At 40.9% G+C, this 21,111-nt stretch overlaps 1 protein-coding gene across 1 annotated transcript in view; it reads right to left on the bottom strand.

The window, feature by feature from the left end:
- erc2 (ELKS/RAB6-interacting/CAST family member 2) overlaps positions 1–21,111 on the bottom strand; it is a 37,229-nt gene extending 16,118 nt beyond the window's left edge. Inside the window, exons 1-8 of the mRNA XM_010797002.1 lie at positions 20,958–21,111; positions 15,633–16,446; positions 6,581–7,009; positions 6,204–6,278; positions 3,649–3,804; positions 2,641–2,808; positions 1,730–1,897; positions 643–780 (exon numbers count right to left, since the gene is read on the bottom strand). Of these exons, the coding sequence (XP_010795304.1) occupies positions 643–780; positions 1,730–1,897; positions 2,641–2,808; positions 3,649–3,804; positions 6,204–6,278; positions 6,581–7,009; positions 15,633–16,310 (1,812 nt within the window). The 5' untranslated portion in view covers positions 16,311–16,446; positions 20,958–21,111. The remainder of the gene's footprint in view (positions 1–642; positions 781–1,729; positions 1,898–2,640; positions 2,809–3,648; positions 3,805–6,203; positions 6,279–6,580; positions 7,010–15,632; positions 16,447–20,957) is intronic.

Here is a 21,111-nt window from a genome sequence, read left to right as displayed (position 1 = left end):
ATCATCCAAGGTTAGTTTTCACTATAAGTACAAAATATATTTTGGACGGACACTATAATTTACAGTTTATTACCATGTTCAATCTGAATTTTCTTTAAAATAAAAAAGATCTATATTGATTCTGACTTTTCTACATCCAACTCACAGGTTTATCATTACTTTGAGAAAAAAGATTATTAATTTAACCCTTTTAGAAGGGAAGATATGGTCATTTGTTCTGGGAATGTCATTTTCGAGCCTGAAACCTGAAAAACAGGCTTGGGGCTTAAGAGAAACATTTTAAGAATTACCAAAGTCTTAGCTCAGTATGAGAAACAAGACACATATCAAGTGACTTAAGAATTAAGTGTAAAGCGCTAAGAACTTTAAGTTGTATGAGGTGTCAAAAACAAAAAGTTCAAGTTTGCGGAGTAAACGTAAAGGATTATTACTTGTGGGTTTGATCTAAGGAAAGGTTTGGAAAATATGCTTATTAGCTTTTTTCTGAGACTTATACTTGATGATTGATACCAGTCATGTATATCATGTTTGTTAAATCTGTACAAAAACTGCCACACGTCAATAATTTTGTCCTGCAGCAGGTGTTTTTACATCTCAACTGTGAACATTGCTCCTCCCTAATGCGGCAGTTTTGTACCATACCTTCTCTGACAGAGCCTCCTCCAGGGTCGCCAGGGCAGTGTCTGTGTTACTGGAGTCGGTCTGCAGAGACTTGACCCGGTCCTTCAGATTCCCCAGCTGCTTGTCTTTGTCTCGCAGCTGCTCCTGTAGATTCTCAATCTGACACAGGGAGGAGGAGGTGGCACAGGGACGAAAAAAGGGAAAGAAGCAGGTGTAAAAAGCATGACTTTAAACCAGAGTACCCAACGTTGATTTAAGAGCTGGACTCAGAGATTATGAAAGTCTTTGATGATTAATACCCTCTACAGACAACGTCATGTTCATAGTTTGAAATGTGCATGGGCTTTACAACGAAGCATTTCCATTAAAAACATCCGAAACTGCCAGACTTTGAGGAGCTTAGGAAGTAGAACTGACAATAGAACAGAATATAAATCAAGCCGCAATCTGTTAGAACTATGCATTGAGACTAATGTAAAAACACAGCTATTTAAAGACATTAAAACATGTGTGCTGATCTAATATGCTATACTATATGGTGGACACAACAGAGAAATAAAACCAAATAACCACATCAGGAGAAATCACGAGAGATGTCAAAGAGAGGGATAAAAGTAGATGGATGAGAAAGAGGAGGTGTGTTAGAACAACGGGACAGAAAAAAAGCAAAGGGAATGGGTGAGCGGGTCAGTGTGAGTGAGGGAGTAACACTCAGGGAGTATTTATAGCACACACACACTAGAGGCAGTGAGGCAGAAATATCTTCTTGCTTGTCTTTCTATGGACACTTTTCCCCTGAGAGCAGAGACTCTAGTCTTAATGGAGATAGTAACTATTCTGTTTTATCTTTTCACAGAGTGACTGGTTTTGTTCAGGACACTTAAATCTGACATGAAAAATTGCCCAACTCACCACTCATTTATCTGGAGTAGGTCAACATACACCTGCACCTCCTCACCATAATTCATCGTAACAGATGAATCATGCAGCAATAACTCAGAGTGGTTAGTAAATGGTTTGGACAATTTCCTTTAGTTTGTAGTCACACTTTTTTACTTTTAAACTCCTGTTATCCACCCAAAAGGTCAGGCCTTTTTTTGATGTTCACCTTTTTCTGCAGGACATTGATCTTCCTTTCTTTGACCTCCAGCATGTCCTTCATATCTCTGATTTCTCCGGCGAGAGTGCCCTTCTCCTCCGTCAAGTCCTGCAGCTGCTTGGTTTTCTTGTTCAGGAAGGACTCTTTCTCCTCCAAACGCAGACGCAGAGCATCTACCTGAAGCACGACACAGCCAAACACACCCAGTGCAGTGAGTCTACTTACAATACAATAATCTTACATCATTTTATTTTTAATGGTAAATGAGTAACAAGGAATTATAAGACAAACATAGGCACAGCTATGCTTCTTCTCCCTGGCCTTCTAGTCAGAGCGGAGCATGTCTCATGACATTTCCCTGTGTTTGATTTTTATATTTGCTGTTGTAATTTATTGTCCTCTGTTTTGCGATTGTAGTAATGTGTTATTTATTATTTGCATGTACAGCACTTTGGCTCGACCAAAAATCGTTTTTAAAATGTGCTATATAAATAAAACCTGATTTGATTTGACAGCTAATACTGGCTTTTAGGTATTAATCAATTTTAACTTTATCTCTATGTCATTCAAAGGAGCATAAGTCCTGAGCGAGTATTTTGTAGTATGGGAATGATGTAAGGCGTATGCATTACAGTAAGGGTAATGCATCCTCAGTTAGTTATTTGTTAGTGTAGCTATTTAATGGTTATGAGATGTGCTTTGACAGTGCACTTCTCATTTCTATATATTTGGTGGAGCCCTTTGTCACAGTTTAGTTTGAAGTCCCAGAGTAAATAAAGTGCTGATATGATTTGCAGTAATACGCCTCGGGCTCAGGGCTAGCCTCTTATTTGCTCGGTTTGGTTTGGAGTATGAAAATGTTTGTGTGGCAGTGAATTGTTATGTTTATTTTCTTTATGTTTTAAGGGTTTTTCTGTTACCTCTGTTTGAAGGATGGCAGCACGTTGCTCCTTGGCAGTGAGAGACTCTTTGAGCACCTCGATATGCTGTTTGCAGTCTGAGTTCTGGTTGTTGAGAGTCTCTAGTTTTGTCTGCAAGGCCAGCAGCTCCGACTCCTTCTTTGACAACTCCTGCTTCAGCTGGTCAATCTACAGACGACAACCATTACAATTAGCTATGCATATGTGGGGGTATGACAGAGACAATGAGTGGGAAACAGTGAGCCAGTCAGTAAGGCTTATGCACTATTTTCATCAACACGCTCTCTCATTAAAAATGCATTTGGGACTGACTCTCCTGCATTTGTCATATATTATACATCATCTCTATTCATGATTAATGAAAGAGGTCTAAAAATAGAATAACAAAACTGTGACTGGTTCACGCCTGGTTGACTTTTGTGAGGAGCGGCATGTAAACACAGGGCCAAAGCTCCTGAGAGACATATGAGCCCCAGAGAGCAGCAGACACACACACACACACACACCTTGATACAATAACAGACTTCAGGTGGCCCTGCTGGTGTAGCTCCAACTGCTAAAACACAAGTTATCATGACGTAATGTAGCATGCATGCATAGAAACTCTCACTGCTCTGAAAACTACACAGGTGAAGCGGTAATGTCCTAATGTCGACAGTACGATTCTTGTCAGCACAATAACAAAGTACCCAGCTTTTAAGAAAGAAATGTTAAGTATTGTATTATGCCATATAACTCCCTTGCTGAGTTTGCCTTATTTGGTATCCTTGGTACGCTGATTTCTTTAAAAAAAACAGAAGCTTCTCTCAGATAGTTGCCAACAGAACACTTTGCTGATGAGACAAAATGCTAAAGCAGCTTATTTAAAAGACACATAGCTTTGTTTAGTATTCTCCTTGCTGCACAGTCATACTGTATCTGTACCGAAACGACTCAACTGTGTTTGTTTTTCAGCCATATTTTCATAGGATCTACATTTCATGCAGAGTGCAGACAGAGCTTATATACCTTGGTCTTCATGAACTTGGAGTGGTTTTTGTAGACCTCCATCTGTTTGATCTCCTCCTCTCTGTCCTCTGTGTTCAGTAAGCCGTTCGCCTTCAGCATTTGGATCTCATCCTCCAGATCTCGAATGTTGCGCTCCAGAGAGGCAATTTTGGTGTCCTGCACACAAACATGCAGAGGAGACACACCTCAAAATCCAGACTGACATGTCCAAAAGTTGCACGCTGCAAATGAATGTAAGCTAGATACAAGAGTCCAGGACAGAAAGAAAGAGGGGGACTAAAAGACAGAGGGAGGAAGAGAGAAAGATATGTAGCGAGATAAAAGAGTGGAAAAAGCTCTGGAAGACGCTGAGAGCAACTGCGCTGCGGTATCTGTTGGTAAAATCAGAGGCTTTCTGCTCAGCTCCTTGCAGCAGCTCAGAGGATTAATCACCATTAGGAAATATTGAGCAGACATCCAGCATGGAGAGATTAGCCCAGGACGACGAGAAACGTGCAGAGGGAGAGGAAGAAAGTAACAAGGCGTAGCTTTTGCCGTAGTTGCTTGCAGATCGGTGCAGAATCCAGGCTCTGGACTGCGACTGTGAGTGCAGCTTTAGCTTCACTGCTTTTTAAATAAATAATACAACGTCTTTAAGATTATCCATGGCCCATCAACCTCTCCAGCAGAGCATAGAGCAACCTTGTTCCTTCCTGTCTTTCTCTCTTTTTGTGTCTCTCCTCCTCTCCTCCTAGTGGCTCTGAACTGATGAACCTGTGGCCGTAAGCAGGGTCAGTCCCGCTGCAGAGGAACATTGGAAATGTGTCGAAATGATGATTGACAGACGACCTGAGCACTGCACATGTACTTCGCCCTGCCGCTGCATCTCACCTCAGTGTTCGTGTTACGAGACGAACATCAATGAACTAACATTGCTGCAATAGATATAAGACGGCGTACCTTCAAAGGAGGGGGAATTTATTCCATCCACATGTGATCACTGGTACATCGACCTGGTCAGTAAATCTTACTCTTTATCTCTCTTCCTCTGCCTCTTTCAATCTATCTCCCTGCAAACTGGCCTCTCGCTGTCATAAACAACCACACCTGTTTCCATGGTAGCAGCAGGCAGGCTATATACCATGCACTGTCTCTGGTGAGTGAGCAGGAGAGGGCGGGAGGGATGTAGGGTAGACGGGGAGGGAGGATTATTCGAGCCTCAGCATCAGCATCCACACAGCAGAGGGAGTGGAGGAGAGGGGAGAGATGCAGGGTCTTCCTGCACAGCACAGGGGGGAGGAGGCGGGTCTTCCCTCGCTCTGTATGCAAATCAACAGTATCCCAGAGCACAGATGTCACATGACCGCATCGGGGGAAGGCTGAGGCCTGCATAGTGCCGACCCAGCCGAGAGAGAGGGGCTGTGTCAGCTCAGCGATGATGTCATGATTTATTTTGAGGAAGTGATGTCAGGCCTCTGCAGTGAGGCTGCCGGAGAGTACAGCCATACAACACTTGTTGATCTGAATAAGCATTTTTATACAACATATTGACATATTACAACTGAATCAGATTTTTGTATGTGTTAAAATGTAGTTTGCATGTGAAATGTAATTTGCTTGATCTAAAGGCTAAAGAAAATTATACTTGATGATCGGTGGGCTCTCTCAACTGTCTTTCTTCTTGAATATGTTCTAATGTAATATGAATGTTTGTCCGAGTATTTAAGTGTCCCTTAACCTTGTTAAAGTTACATTAAACATTATATACATATTTTTTTCTCTCCTTGTTTCACTGTCCTATTTGAAGATAAGTATTAAAATCCAAGAAGATGGATTCATAGATTATTAGTACTGCACAACCAGCTTAAATATAATTTTTTTAAATCCAAATGTTTGCATCATTTGATATTGTTTTGCTTAATAATTCAGCTAGGCAATTTAAGTGTCTTCAAAAAAAGATTGTGTGCGTGTGAAAAAGTTTGAAGCACTGCAAATTTCACAATGCCAAACTAAATATAATCAGGCGACCTGCATTCTCTGATATTGAAGAATTAATTTTTGAAACTTCGGTTGCCATGACCAGCTGCTGTATCTCTTCGGCGAGGGACGACAGCTGTAATGTTGAACAGTAATATTGATTCTAGTTGATGTTTACACAACTGCTTTGTGAACAGAAACAAAGTCTGTGCATGTCTGTGTGTGAGAGGGAGATAGAGAGATGTGTCAGTGTGTTAATTATTGACTCAGCTGCTGATCTTCACAATAACAACAGAAGATTCAGCAGAACACACAGGCCTGTTAAGTCATACAGCAGCTTACATAATACAAGGCCTGTTAATGCTAGTGACTCAAACACAACATCTGTGTTTTAACACCTGGTTCTAGACAGACTGTCAATTATTAGCTTGTTTGAAGTCTGTAAACTGTCAGATAGAGGTGCCTTTCTTTAAGAGGTAAAACAAATTAACTAAATGTTAGTTACTCCACTATTCTAAAGAGAAGTTCAATGGACAATTTCATTGGGGACTGCTGTAGTGGGTACAATCCTGGCTGTATATTGTGCGTCTGGTTCTTACTTTCATCTCTATGATGGTCTGCAGGGCTTTGGTTTTGCCTGGATCCTGGTGCAGCTGATTTCTTCTGTGCAGTTCCTTTTAGAAAAGATGCATTATTATGTGGCACAATTACAGCAGAATCTAGTGTTAACGCAACAGAAAGCACGATTATATGACTCAAATTGACTTAAGGGAAAAAACACTACTAAATTCATATAAAGGCACATTGCACATGTAAAGTGTTTATGTTACATAACAATATGCTACAATATGAGCCGCAGAATAAAGCATAATAAATCGACACTGCCCTCTAGTGATGAAAAGTGAAAACAGTTAGTGTTCAGTCTTATACAGTTACCCCCATATATTAATATTAACTGAACCTGGTCATAGAGTACCTCTCGTAGATGGATGTTCTCCTTGTCCTTTTGATCCAGAATAACCTCCAGGTGTCCGAGCTGGGCCTCTGCCTCAGCAATGCGCCTGGCTCTCTCCTGCTCCTCGTCCTCGGACACCCTCCCGGGCCCCGGTGGCAGCCCTTTGCTCTGCAGCATCTCCAGCAGCTTCTTTATGGACTCGTCCCTGGCACCCAGCGTCTGCTTCTGGGTCTCGATCCTCAGCTCCATCTCCTCAAGGGTCTTCCGCAGCAAGAAGAGCTCCTTGGCCTGCCTGTCGTGTTCGGCCTGCAGACGCCGGAAGTTCTCCTCCGTCAGCTCGATGGAGGTGAAATGGTCTGAGCGGTTCCCACCCTCCTGTTGAAGCAAGTGGTTCAGGTCTCTCTGTGTACGCAGCTCATCCTGCAGAGCCTGGATAGTCATCTGGAGGTGCTGGAAGAGAGACTTTACAATTATTGAAATTAATATTAGATGTTACCACAATGCAACGTTTGTCATGGCAACACACATGAGGGTAAGCACATTTAAATACACTTCTTTAATGCAGTTGCACATTGTTCCGAGGAATAATGCTTCAGCTGGTTGGAAAGGGGGAACATATCACTTTCCAATCATTCGAAGCAAATAGACTGCAAACAAGTGATATTGTCAAAATGAAATACGGCCTATTTAAGGACAATTATTATGTATCTTTTTCTTTAATCTATGTGGATGACAATAAAGTTATTAATTCCCTATTCTTTTCACAAGTGAAGATTGCTCAATCTTTTTACATGTGAGCAGAACTAATAAGAGTTGTTATTGTGCTAATCTGAGTAACAGACAACCCGGATGCTTCCCTGCAGTGCAGCAGAGAAGAGGATACAAATAATGTTTCAAACCTCTAAAGTCGAATCCAATTATAGTGAAAAGAGGTCTGAGCAAATATCTTACATTTCATTATTTTTATCTTCAATTTCACTATGACCTTTTAACGTTACTGGACACTGTTATAATTATTATTATTATTATTATTATTATTATGTATTTATTTCAACAAGGACCATGCATACAAATATATTCATCTCAGAAAAAAGAGAAGAGATGAATTATGCCAGATTTGAGCTAATAGCTCATTTCCATTAGTATCATTTGATACTGTATCATTGCACTGTAGAGACGGAACTGTAATGTGTTGATTACATGCATTCTTGTTTGTGAAGAATAAATAAAAACAAGCTCTATTAAGCCTACTATATTTCTTTGTGTGCAGGGGTATTTTTTGTAGATTATGGGGAGGAGTGTTATGGCCTCGTTTCTGTCACAGATTGCCTCAGGCTTGGTCTCTCCTGTTAACATTTTCCTCCAGCAGATATCTCCAGAGAGAGATCAATCTATGTCTAGAAAACGGCTCAATCAGGATTTAGAGGAGAGGAAACCGATTCTTACACCACAAACAAACCCACTTTACAGGCAGTCTGGGCTTGTAGGGTTTGTGTTACTGCAGGGGGATCGACCACCAGACACATTTGGATTGACACAATTCAACAAACAGTCACTTTTATCATTTCAAAGTGTTTATAGGGTAACACATGAGGGTCACAGGAAAAAGATGGGGTGTGAGTTGCTGTAAAGATTTCACTTCCTTTTTGAGGTTCATAGGAGAGGTTGTAATGGTGCAAAGGGATTGTCAGGTGTCTGAAAATACACGGCACACTGAAGGTGACTCTATGTTGTGCACACAACTCGTGGTGCAAACATAGGGACAAACCTTGTTTCTCCTGACATCCAGCATCTGCAGAGCATGGGCAGAATGAATAGAAAAACACATGTATGGTAAAGACAGAGCATCAGAGCATGATAACAAAGAAACGGATGATAAACACAAAACAGCCAGAGATTTAAAATGAGATACACGCAACACAGCTGCTCGGTTATCAGCTCCAGCCCTGAATCAGAATATTATCATACACACAATGAGAAATGTATTTAATGACAACCTTTCTGGAAAGAGATGAAGAGTTGTTTTGAAATGGCTGTAAAAATGGTTCTGAGCAACGGGCATGATCTAACATTGACTTATCTTAGATGCATTCACTGGTCTAATATTGTTAACATTTATTTCTAGTAGCATTGACTAAAAACATTTGTTTTGGTTTGATTTTATTCATCTATCAACAGCCTCCACATAACATACAGTATGTAGTCAAATATTAACAGTGCTAGTATAGTCGAAGCAGCAGCAGGAGCAGTAGTAGTAGAAGTACTGTAGTTAGTGCTGTAGTAGTAGTAGTAGTAGTAGTAGTAGTAGTAGTAGTAGTAGTAGTAGTAGTAGTAGTAGTAGTAGTAGTATTTTTAACACTGTAAGTAAGGGTTTTGTCTTGATAAGATAAAGATAAGACAATATATTAGTGTTTAATTGTATTTGTTGAGGAGCTGAAACATTTATCAGTCTACATTGACTAATTTATTGTCAGTATATTACTTCTCCACTACTTGTGTGAAACATGTGCTCTTCCGACCATTGGGGGGCAGTGTTTGTGTTAGCAGAAGGAGTTGATAAAGGTTTCAGCTGACTGCAGGGCTGCTGCCATCTTTAACAGTCTTGGACATACTTATGGAAGTCATCGACATTAAATCCAGCGACAGAAACCACCTACCTAGTACATCTCAAATTCTGAATTTCATACCGAGTATAGCCTTACTTATTATTATGCTGTCACATCCCAACATTCCTGTTAGATCTTGTAAATATAATGTATAACAATGAATGGATCCATAGACTGTCCAAAACGTATTTTTCCTGACAAAAAACCCTTCAATACAACAGTTATTTTCCTCATAAAATAAACATGCTCCCTAAGTCCCTGTAAATATTGGCCTGCCGCTACACTGCTTATACAAAGTAATTACTATCAAAACATTTTCTCTCTCCTCATATCTTCTGCCTTTAATCTGACCTGGCCTGCTTCCTCTACCCTACTCTGTTCTCCCTGATCAATAACCTGCTGTGTTGAACTGAACAGCAGAAGGCAGCCCAGGGAATCAATGTTTTTCAAACTGTGGGTTTAAATGAATGTATGGCCGTTCCCCCTGACATCTGCAGCAGAACTGTTCTAGCTCCTGTGAGTCAGTCATCTTCTGCTGCACATCCTGCAAACAAATCTTCCAGAGGTTTCTGGAGTCCTGGAGAGATGTTGAGCTACAGTGCTCCCCTCTCTGACTGACACCGGGGCAGTCAGGGGTAACTGCCTGTCATAAATCCTTTTGACACACAATCCTTCTGAGAGCCCCATCGACTATTGCATTTTGTCAAATTTCCCCTAAAAACTCTGTCAAGATGCCAAAGCTATGTGTTAAAGTGTTGGTTGATTAAACATGTAGTATTATACTTAATATTTCCCCCAAAAAACCTTAAGTCAAACACTTAACAGGTAGCGGTTATTGTATGGCAGATATAAGGTTTACGGTCTTTACAGTATGTTGATAATCTTAGCTGGTTGCATCCTAACAATTAACTTGAACTTTGGCTAAGACTGGTGACACCTTATTATTTTTTTAGATCATAAACCAAATATTGTACAGATTAGAAATTTGACCTGATGATGGGAGCAGATAAAAACAGTTTGGGGATCATTCAAAATACAATAATTGATCCCGGAGGGAACATGAGTGTCCGCTTACAATTTCATTAGAATCCATCTAATAGTTGATGATGCAATTCCCTTAAAACCACAAATGTCCGACTCATTGTGGAGCTAGAGGGAAAGTCGGAGGGTCAGCAATACCATTAGCATACATTTTGTTAGCACCATGTCTTTGCAAAACTTTCTGAAAAATATATACTAGTTGCACCAGAGGATACGTTTGGGAATCACCAAAGGCAGAAGCTTAACCCTTTGGGGAATAAACCCCATATCATCATATCTAGACTAAATTTCCTTCCAATTCATCCAATGGTTTTGAAAATATTTCAGTCAGGGCCGAAGACTTGGACATGTTAAAACATTAACATAAAAGCTACTCTGTGCATAGATTGATACTCAAAGCTGATGATATTCAAATTATTTTACAGGTGGCATGCAGACACGAGCAGCTATATCTGCTAAAGGCATATATGTGTGTGTTAAGAGAGAGTGGGCGTTTGCATCTGACAGATGGACAGCTCCAAAGTGCTGAGTCAGAGCATCCTACTGCTCACTACATCCCTAATCTCTGTGTTGTATGTCGTGACGGCTGACAATATACAATTACACCCACAGCCATGCCAGCAGACTAGGCATTTATTCATCTCCACTCAGCAAAAGAAAGGTAGAAATCAGCGTTAATGCAGAAATCTGAGTTGGAACAGCAAACAGGAGTGATGCTGAATTGTAAATTATATTTTCTTTACAGTACTTACAGAACTGTAAAGCAATAAGTGTTTTTCCAAGGTGCAAGGCGCTATTTAATATGGTTTATTTATATTCCTGTTTGTCATCTAAACAGTATAGGATGCGCCTGAGCAGATACTAGGAGTTCCCCTCATAAAACAGAACAGCCAACTGTGACAATGAAATATAGTTCAGTTTTATAAAGCCAAACAATATCCTTTTCATTTACTGAGAGTCACTTTGAAGTGTAATAATCAGCGCACATTCAAATGTATAATTTAGAGAGTGCCTGCAAAGTATTTGCAGATTTCGACTAGGAAGAAAGATATATCATATGAAAAAGGGAAACATTTTAAATCAAGAACCCAACAGGGTCATGGAATATATACCTAAATAATAATATATCTAAATTGTATATGATCAGCTATACAAGGATCTAACCTATGTTCTATTAATGACAGCTATTTGATTTAATGTTATGTCTTAAGTCTTTCACTTTAAACTGATGCAAAATGCTCAATGATACACAGCCTCTGTGTGATGATGACGTGAAGTCAGTGAGAGTCTGTAGACAGCCTTTCAGGGCAGGTAGTGAATAAACTATTCAGATAGATGAAAAGGCTGACTCTTCAACAGCAATGTCAACAAATGAACGCCTTTCAAATAGCACAAGTATTATAGTAGTTGTAGTATAAAAAGAAATTCATTCAAAATAATTTTCAAAAACTAGATTTGTCAAGCTGACATGTGGGCATGAGATGAAAGGAATCAAACTGCCAACCCTGGATAAGTTCATAACCATGAGTGGACTACCTCCTGAGCCACAGCAGCCTGTAAAAACTGTGGATTCACCATCTTGTCTAATTCTCTTTTCATGAATCACCTGGCCTCCTTTCAAAGAAGAACACATCTTTATTGCATTCTCGCTTTTCGTGTAAGATGGACATTTTTGCACTTTTAGCACTGCACTGGTCTAATCTAAAGACGTGCTCTTCCGAAGAACAAGACACAAGCAGAATGTACAACATCCTATCCCTTTAGCTTTGTTCCTTCATTCTCCATTCCCATTTTAATCAATCAAATTCAATCAGATTTGTTTTGTAAAGCCCAATATCACAAATGTGTCTCAGGGTGCATCATAATGTGTACAGCATGAGACACTAAGTAGACATGGAAAAAACTCCCAAAGGAACCTCACAATTAATGGGGAGTGTTCTTTCACACTGTACATGTTTTCCTGCTGTAATAGTTGAGACTCCTTATTTCATTACCTTATTTCCTCTGGCTTAAGCAGCAGCCATCTTATAGGTTCACCGAGGGGGGTGGTTACCACAGGAAAAACCGATGAGCTCTTTTAAATGTTCACATGATACTCCCTGAGTCAACTTGAGCTCACAATGTCATGACCTTTACTCATCATGTGTATGTGACTCCTGAAAGATCTGAACTAGATCTAAATACAATACTATTTAAAAACAATAATAATAGATGTCATCATAAAACGTCCTTTATTTATTTCTTAAATTAATTTAAGTTTTCCGAAACTGTACCTTTAAATATGCAAATTCATGCTTCTTTGGGTGAAATTAAGGAACATCTTAATATCCAAATAAACAGTTTTGTAAAAAACCACAACGCATTAATATATATTTTCAATGTTTGGTTTTCGAACTCATTGAAAAAATGGCCAAAGCAGTCAAAACTGTCCATTGCATGACCATAAGGTTCTCGCTTTAACTCAACATAGGCTACTGTGTGGGGTGCACACCTGCTTCGCCACATATGAATCAAGTGTGCCAACGACTAAATGTGACTTTACCTCTCCCACACAAGAGACAGACGGGTGGTGATGACTAAACACCACACATTGGCAGCTGGCACGACTACAAAGGGGAGAAAGCTGTGATCATGAATTCAAACATCACTGTCCACATTAACACTACAGAAGTAATGTATTGGACGTGTAAGAGACCCAACACCCTATACTATACTGAGACACAGCAGTCCCCTCCTGAACAAATATTCCCCCTTTATAGCACTGTGAGATGTAACATTCGGCAGTACAGAGTAAAGATAAAATAAAAACTTGTCATGCCTTAGAGGCAAGTATCCATGCATAGCAAAGGCAGTGTGATGAGAGGAAGCTCAGCCTCCATTTTGGGGCTTATGTGTTGAATAGGGCTGACTGGGTGGCTGAGCAGCAGTGGTCATGACTCAGTCCGCTCTACATGTAGCTCACAGACTTCCCTCCAGCAGATTTTGTCCAGCTTCAGCATGACAAAACATTGTGCTTTATTCAAGTCAAATAGATTAACAGTATTGCCTGAGCCAGTTAACGGTATTGCCTGAGCCAGTAGCATAGTACATAAAAAATGCGTCCCGGGCTAGTTACCTCCAGTCTTGACCATCGACTGTCGTTTTTAAAGCTCTGAAGGCTACGGTTGGTATTTCACTGACAGTTCAGTTTGTGCTCCAATGAAACAGATGAAAGATAAACTAATGCCTGAGCGGCTTTATTTTTTCTAAGATGTTGTAAAAAGATGCACATATCCCCAGATCTTATTTTTTTAACAAAATAAATGATGCATTTGCTCAAGCTAACCGAGGCCTAAGGTACCTGATGCAATTGTAAAGGCTGCAAGAAGATGGATGTAATGATTGGCCTGAAATTACTCCATTATTAATGAGGCAATTTGCTCCTCAATCAGCCTCTCAAACCCTCCAACCGTAAGTATACACTTACATAAGGACGCCTCACAGCCCAGTATTCAAGATAGAAAAAATACCAATTATAGTAACAAGGCACATCTGCCTTTTATTAGCCGGCATACTTCATTAATGAACCCAGCCAGGAGGAATATAAATATAATTCAATGCAGACATTGTCAGAGCAAACAGAGATGGACAAGGCTGAGCATAAAATACAATAAAAAGAGTTCTTGCTTTGTATCGAGTACAAAAGACATGAAAGCCAATGCTATATGGCTTTCTTCTGTCGGACACATTCAGCTCCTACAGTGTATAAAGCCAAGCTAAAAATATATACAAGGATTCCCGAAGAGTATTTAATCACACTGAACACAAGGAATAAGTGGCATGATGAATGGCTTGGACTTGTCAGTGGCAGAGCTGGTTAAGCTTGAACAGGCACATTCTACTCCCGAACACTGTCCCCATACATTTACATGAATCATAAAGATATAAAAGGATCAAAGTACCTCTGGCTCCCCTCTAGGGACCACCAGCAGGTAAATCTGAGAGGCAGAGCGCTCCACATCCTTCCCTTCAGCAGCGTGACACTGCTTCAGGGCTTGCAGACTGCAGCTCTTTAACCTCCAGTCAAATCAGGTGCGCCACAATTGATCCGTTTTAAAAGGGGATGTTCGCATGCAGATATGTCCTGCACAAAGACAGGCAGGTCTCTTTTAAGGGTCACACTAATGGTGTCCTGCTGTGACCTTGAAGGGTGGAGTGACGGTATTGAGTGATGAGTGGCCTGCTGGCTGCTCAGGGATTTGCATCACTCAACCCCAGACAGACAGAATCGGAGACAGACTGGCACAGAAAAGACAGCCAGCTGGCAAATTTCAGAGTTAACGTTGCTTGAGACTTCGTACAATCAGCTGCATCATCTCACAGAACTGCTTAAAAAAAAAAAAAACACTCAATCTAGCAAAGCACAGCAAATACCTCAGTGTGTCGTGCACTTTTCTGTGTAGCTGAAATCTCAAATTAAACCAAGAGCTGGCCTGTGAACAGATAACATTTATTCTCATATTGAATGCAAGTGCAGTAGTTTATTTAGCTTTATATCTACTTTGTCTATTGTTAAAACTTATTTTTAACTTGAATTTAAAAAATGTATTCCTAGGGCAATTAGGTGATGAAAGATAAATACATTTTTCTGCATATTGATAAGTTTCTACATTTAGTCACACACACTCAATCTTTTCTCAGCTGCAGCTCCGCAGATTTCTCAGCCTGAGACGGCGGGACACGGGGAGGCTGCGGGTGTGCGTGTGTGCTTGGGCTGGGCTCGGGCTGGGCTCGGGCTGGGCTCGGGCTGGGTTTCGCTGTGTCTGGCTGTCTCGCAGACACCACGCAGCAGCCAGGAAACAACACCAGTAATCCAGCTCACACTGTCCGCTCCTCGCAACGTCCCGCCAACACGGCCCACCCCACGGCACCCAGACCCCACGCAGCATTCTCATCTGTTTTTTCATTGCTGGTGTCATTTTCTGGTTGCTAACAAATGCCATTGTAACACATAAACACACATCAGAGCACAGTGGGATCATAGGGAGGGGGGGGGGCAGGAGCTCCAACAAGGCGTGTACGACAGAGTGAATACACATACTATACAGAGATGCTGTATGAGAAACCAATGTGATTTTGGAACATTGAACAATGTAAATCTATTCTAGTAGACCTCAACAATGGAATTATGATCAGTAGAAATGGCCATGACATGGGACCTTTAAATATTTATGTGCGCAAAGAACTCTTTCCAGAAAGGTTTCACAAGTACTGAAAAACATGACTGAATGCAATAACACTCTGAACTCTGAGGATGGCAGTGGTCTATTGTAGAGTGGAAGATGGTGAAAGCAGAGACACACAGATCAAAGAAGACCATAGAGAAATAGCAGACAAATTGACTGCAGTGATGGATGGATTACAAGGGCTGAGAGGTTTGGTTTTACCTGGTTCTCTTCATGAGTGATTCTCATCTGCTCTTTCAGGATCGATGTGCGGGCAGCCTCTTCTTTCCTCATTATCCGCTCCTTCTTCAGCTCAGGACTCCAGAAGCTTTTGATGCTGTTGGTGGATGATCCAAGTTTGCTATCTTTCAGGTCAAGCTCCCGACGCAGCAGCTCATTCTCTCTCTGCATATCCCTGAGCTGGACCTGAAACTCCAGCAGCTCCCCCCCACTGCTCCGCACCGCCTGCCTCAGCAATGCGGAGGGCATCCCCTGGTGGTGGTGGTGGTGGTGCTGCAGCATTGAGAGGGAGCCCAGGTCACTGTAAGACAGCAGGTCGCCGTGGGGCAGCCCCACTGAGGCGATGTTGGGACTGCTGCCCATTGCTGTGACGCGGCCCCCGTACATGGCCCGGCTGGTGGCGCGTCCCAGAGTCATAGTGCCTTTCGGGTAGGTGGCAGTGGAGCCCAAGCCCTCGTGGTCGCTCAGGTACATGGGCCCCGAAGTAGCATAGGCAGCATTGAGTGACTGGATGTTCTCCATGGAGAGCGTCTTTCCCCCCGCACCACCCCCGCCCCCGCTGTTGGCCCTCCGATGGCCCAGTCTGGGGGACCTTGGCAGGCGCGGGGACCGTGCGGGGCTGCTCTCTATATGGCCTACAGCTCTGGCACTGCCGTACATGTCCTGTGAATCGGCGGTGTGGCCGCCAGAGGGTCCTTAATGGGAGCGTGCTGAAGTGAGACTGCTCTGACCCTCTGAAGCATACATGAGTGACTTTATTTCATGCCTTAATGGGTGGAACACTTCAAAGTCAGACCTGAGGAAACAGGAGAGAAGAACCTGTTAGATGAAAAACAACTGTTTGTATGTGTCAGATGACAGGAGCAGAAATAAACAGCAGGTTTCCCTGGGAACGAAAATTGGCCAGAAAGATGCTCAAGTTAGATAAATAGCTTTTAAGACTGTCTTACCCAACATCGTCAGCTAACTGTCAAAGTTTATGTGGCTCTTATATCAAATGGCCAAGGAATTTTCCCAGCATCATCCTGGTTACCCACTGGCCAACATTTATCTACATCCCATTAATACTATCAGGCCAGACAGCTATACAACCACAGAGAACATCGGGTAAACTATAAACTAATTAAAACAGAGGATACAATATTATATCTTACAGTATATTGTCTGTTCTGGATATTTTTACAATGAGAATCAGGCTTAATGTAAAACAACAAGCACACAGGTTATGCATCAGCTAATTCTGTAAAGACCAAATTAGGAAAAGAACAATTTGGCCCCCATTTTGATCAGTGATTATAGTGAGATTATAGAGATTATAATACATCACAAATAGTCAGAGAGCACCAGAGTGCACCAACATCTACCACGGTGTTGCACAAAACAATGTAATCATTACAATGTCCCCAACTCAGTGCAATAACAAATACAAATTCAGCTGTCATGATTAGGCCCATGGCCGATGACATAAACTAATCCTCTTCTGGATTGTATTGTCTAATAAACACATAAAACGTGCTTATAAAATAGCCATGGGGCAATTATTTTGTAACCATGTTGTTGTGCAATTCACAATATGCTCTATAGTTTTACTAGCCACCATTTTATTAAAATGGCATAAATCATAAGATCCTAAAATAGTGCATAGCCTGCTGCCTAACAAGGAGCAAGGGATATGGATGGCTTAATTTTTTATGATTTAATAATGGTTCTGCCATACCTCAAGCTTTAATACCGTACGAAATATTTCACTGTCTATAAAATATTGAAGCATGAGATGACACATAATGTCTGTTCCATTATTACATTATGGTAGAAATATTTGTAAGTACAAAAGTTGGATTAACAGCGAATGTTGAAGACAAAGTTGCTGACAGACCTTATTGATGTCACAGGCTGTCAGGTGACAAATAATATTGGATAGTCTGTGGACAAAAAAAATTAGACTCTTCCATCAAAGTGAACTACGGCACTTTTTCTCCTCGGGTGAAACTTGCTGCTCAGACCCAGTTGCCATGGTGACTATGCCTGGGCTAACGCAGATAAAACACCTCAGTCGTCTCACATGACGGAAGCATAAGTTACAAAAAAAGTGGCAAAACTAAGAGGGTGAGTGCTGCGGCAGTGTCAAGCTGACATGACGGCCTGAAGGCCGCATGGAGAGCTTTCTTTGTAACAATCCCAATCACCCCTAATTTTCTTTAATGATACTGAGTGACAGAGGAAATTACAATTCATGTGTTAACAGGTTTCCTCTGTGTATGAAGTTTTGGATGACAAAACCCTCAGTTGCACTCACTGAACTGTGTGGAAACACGTAGCTAGGAGGTAATCACTGCAGGCTGGCAAAGGAGGTCGGCCAGGACACTGTCATCACTGCTGGTTATATTAAGGTGTCTGAGTGGACAGGAACGTCCCAATATAAAATGGCGGAACAAATTATCTGAATTTGGATTGGACGGAGCATGTGTTAACATTTTGCTTTTATAGTATAAGAACAATGTACACCAACTTATTTTTTCTGTTCAGTTTCTGAGATACACTGGCAAATTCAATAAAATAAAATAAAACACATAGCTCTTATCTGCATTAGTCAGTTTTTAAATAAAACGTCCTTTACAAATGTTAAACTTGCGTAAACTGTTGTTAAATTAGACTGATGGGTTCTATTATAACTAGAACTTCATATTTTCTGTATTATTGCAGGTCTGTAAAGTCTGGTAGGCAAATGTATTTGGAACAATAAAAAGATCCAGCAATTGGCAGAATAACTAAAACTATCTTATAATAAAGGATAATTGACCAGCATGTTGTCTGTTGAGCCGCATAATAAAATGGTCCTATTTTCTCAGGACGAAACTGGTCTAACATCAGTCTACTTTAATTACTGTTCCTCTTTAATAAATATTTTCTGTGATACTATTTGTTTCTAGCCTTTTCCATGTTGCAACTGTTGTTCCTTCCTGTGATTCAGGCAGTAGCTTATTGGTACCCCTTTAAGTTGCCTTATCTTACCCTGAAAACGGTATATACAAAGCTTGTTTGTCAGCTGACACATTCTAGTAAGTGTTATTAAACTTCAGCTATGATTCAGTTATGTCGCTGCGTTTGTTATTGTGAATCACATCAAAATCAAGTTATGTGATGTGGGGAAAAGTAAAAAAAAGATTATGCCAACTGTGTAGCACGGGTGGGCCAGTGATCTGGGCTGTGTGCCATCCAACCACAACCTCCACTCTTTAATTCAAGCTTCATCTGTGTTAATTTTAATTTTCACCCTCAGCTATTTATTACATTTTAACGCATTTTAACATATGCCAAAACATATCTAGGCTACTTCAAAAAAATCATGATGACAGGAAAACTCTGTTAAAATAAATGCTAACACTACAGACTTCCACTTTAACAAAATAAACACACTGAACCTGGCTGTCTCAACAAAAGTAAACCATCTTCACTGTAATGTCTGTATTGTATATAACATGTTTTTAATTTTCTATTTACCCAGCTGCATATTGTGCCTTAAGGGCTTTAGATGCATAGTCTGTCAAATGGGAATACTGATATGGTTTGAGCCAAAAGTAAAAGTGTACAGGGATGAGCTGCAAAATGTTTTTCAGTAATCAATTAATATTCTAATCCATGCAATGCCAGAAAAACTAAAAATTGCCCAAGGTGACCCATCATAATTATGTGTTTTTGTCTCTAGCAGTATGGTACCAGGGATCTTCGATTTCGAGTGTTTCGAAACTGATATATTCAACATCAACAAATAAAACGATTAAATTATCATTTGTGTACATATTGGACATCTAATTTAACATAATATGTTGTGTATAAATCCATAGCAGACAAAATCACGTTCTACACACATTTTCACACCACATAGCAGTAGGGCTCATTTATTTTGTTGAGCAAAGCTAATTGACCAAAGTGCAATCATTAGATCATTGCAGAAAAAGTGATAAAACTGGAAAATCTGAGAGATGCCAGCTGAGAAGGCCAATTTTAACCCATAAGTAGCCTACAACTAAGAAAGGATACTGACAAATAAAAAGGTTAACTTTCATTGTTAGATATTTACCATGCAGCTTTATGTGGCTCTTGGCCATGATGTAACTGTCATTTGTGACCACTACTGAGGTATTAGTGAGTAAATACAGTTAATAACACCCAAAGTCCTGTCAGCAAATGCCAGTATTACTACAGGCCACTGATGAAATGATCACTGGCAATTCAGAGAGCAGTGGTGCATTAACAGATGGGAGGATTCAGATGTTCTGACACAAAGATTTCACCAAAGGCGATGCTGGGTGTATCTGTGGGGTTAGGGAGAGTCTTTTTCTATAAGGCGATCATGACATTTTGAAAGCCAGCATGCAGGCATTTTGTTCCAACTCTTTCCAATCTGAATAAGACTACTAATTAGAAGCAGTGATCTTTGACCTATGAGAACATGCTTTTGAGGTCAGAACGCATGTCTAGGGCGGACAAAAGGGATTTTCTAAAAATAGCCTTTCCGATGGATTGATAATAAAGGCATTTCATGTGAAAAGAAATGCCAGGCTGTTCAGTGCGGTGCAGTGCTACTTGAGCAAGTGCAACACATGCAGCCTCCTCCTCACGTATTACTTACTACACAGCAATACCAACCCCGTGCTACCCACAGACTTAAATGATTGGATGATCAAATACAAGTGTGGGTCTTCTTGAAATAGCCGGATCACCAGTCCGCCACAATTCAATATTCAACAATAGTCCTGCTTTGAAATGGCTTGCGAATGCAAAAAAAGCCTCTCGTATGACACGACCTCGGCAGATGTTTATCTTAATTAGGCTACACACTAAGGCTTCCGTTTGCAATTCAAATATTTACTCTTATGTTTGCTTACTGGTGATGTAGGCTGACTAACATTTGATGCAGCATAGGAGGCACGACAGACCAATTGACAGCTCATTGGGCCTACATTTTCGATGGCTCCGACGTGGTGTGCGTCGAGCACCTGATACACCAATGAAATATTATTCTTCCCCGAGGTAGGGAAGCCCACTGAAACCTTTATTTTGAAATACGTCGCTGCACTATCATTTCCACACGGCTTTAAAGTACAAATTCCAGGTATCAAGTCAGCACTGACTGGCTGTGTCTATGCACATCGACGACCACCGGAATGGCTTTAAATGCACGTAGCCTCTGCTTCTAAAGCCAGAACGCTCACAATACGCCCGAAAAACGAAAGGACACACGTGCCAATACTTCGAAAAAGAAACGCGGACAGACAGTGTGTAAAATAAAAGAGGCAAATGTACCTTGCTCGATGTTAATTCCTCTCCTTCACCGCTTGAGATGGCATCTTGACGCCTCCATTCACCGGAGCAGCTTCTGAGCATCCTGCGCTGTCATTGGGCAGCGGCTCTCTCCTCCTCTACACACAGGAGCAGCATCACAGAGGCAGCTGGCAGC

This window comes from Notothenia coriiceps, unplaced genomic scaffold, assembly GCF_000735185.1.
Source record: "Notothenia coriiceps isolate Sejong01 unplaced genomic scaffold, NC01 NC01_scaffold00037434, whole genome shotgun sequence".
Lineage (NCBI taxonomy): Eukaryota > Metazoa > Chordata > Actinopteri > Perciformes > Nototheniidae > Notothenia > Notothenia coriiceps.
The sequence above is the reverse complement of the archived record's forward strand: the minus strand, read 5'-3'. Positions and strand labels throughout refer to the sequence as shown.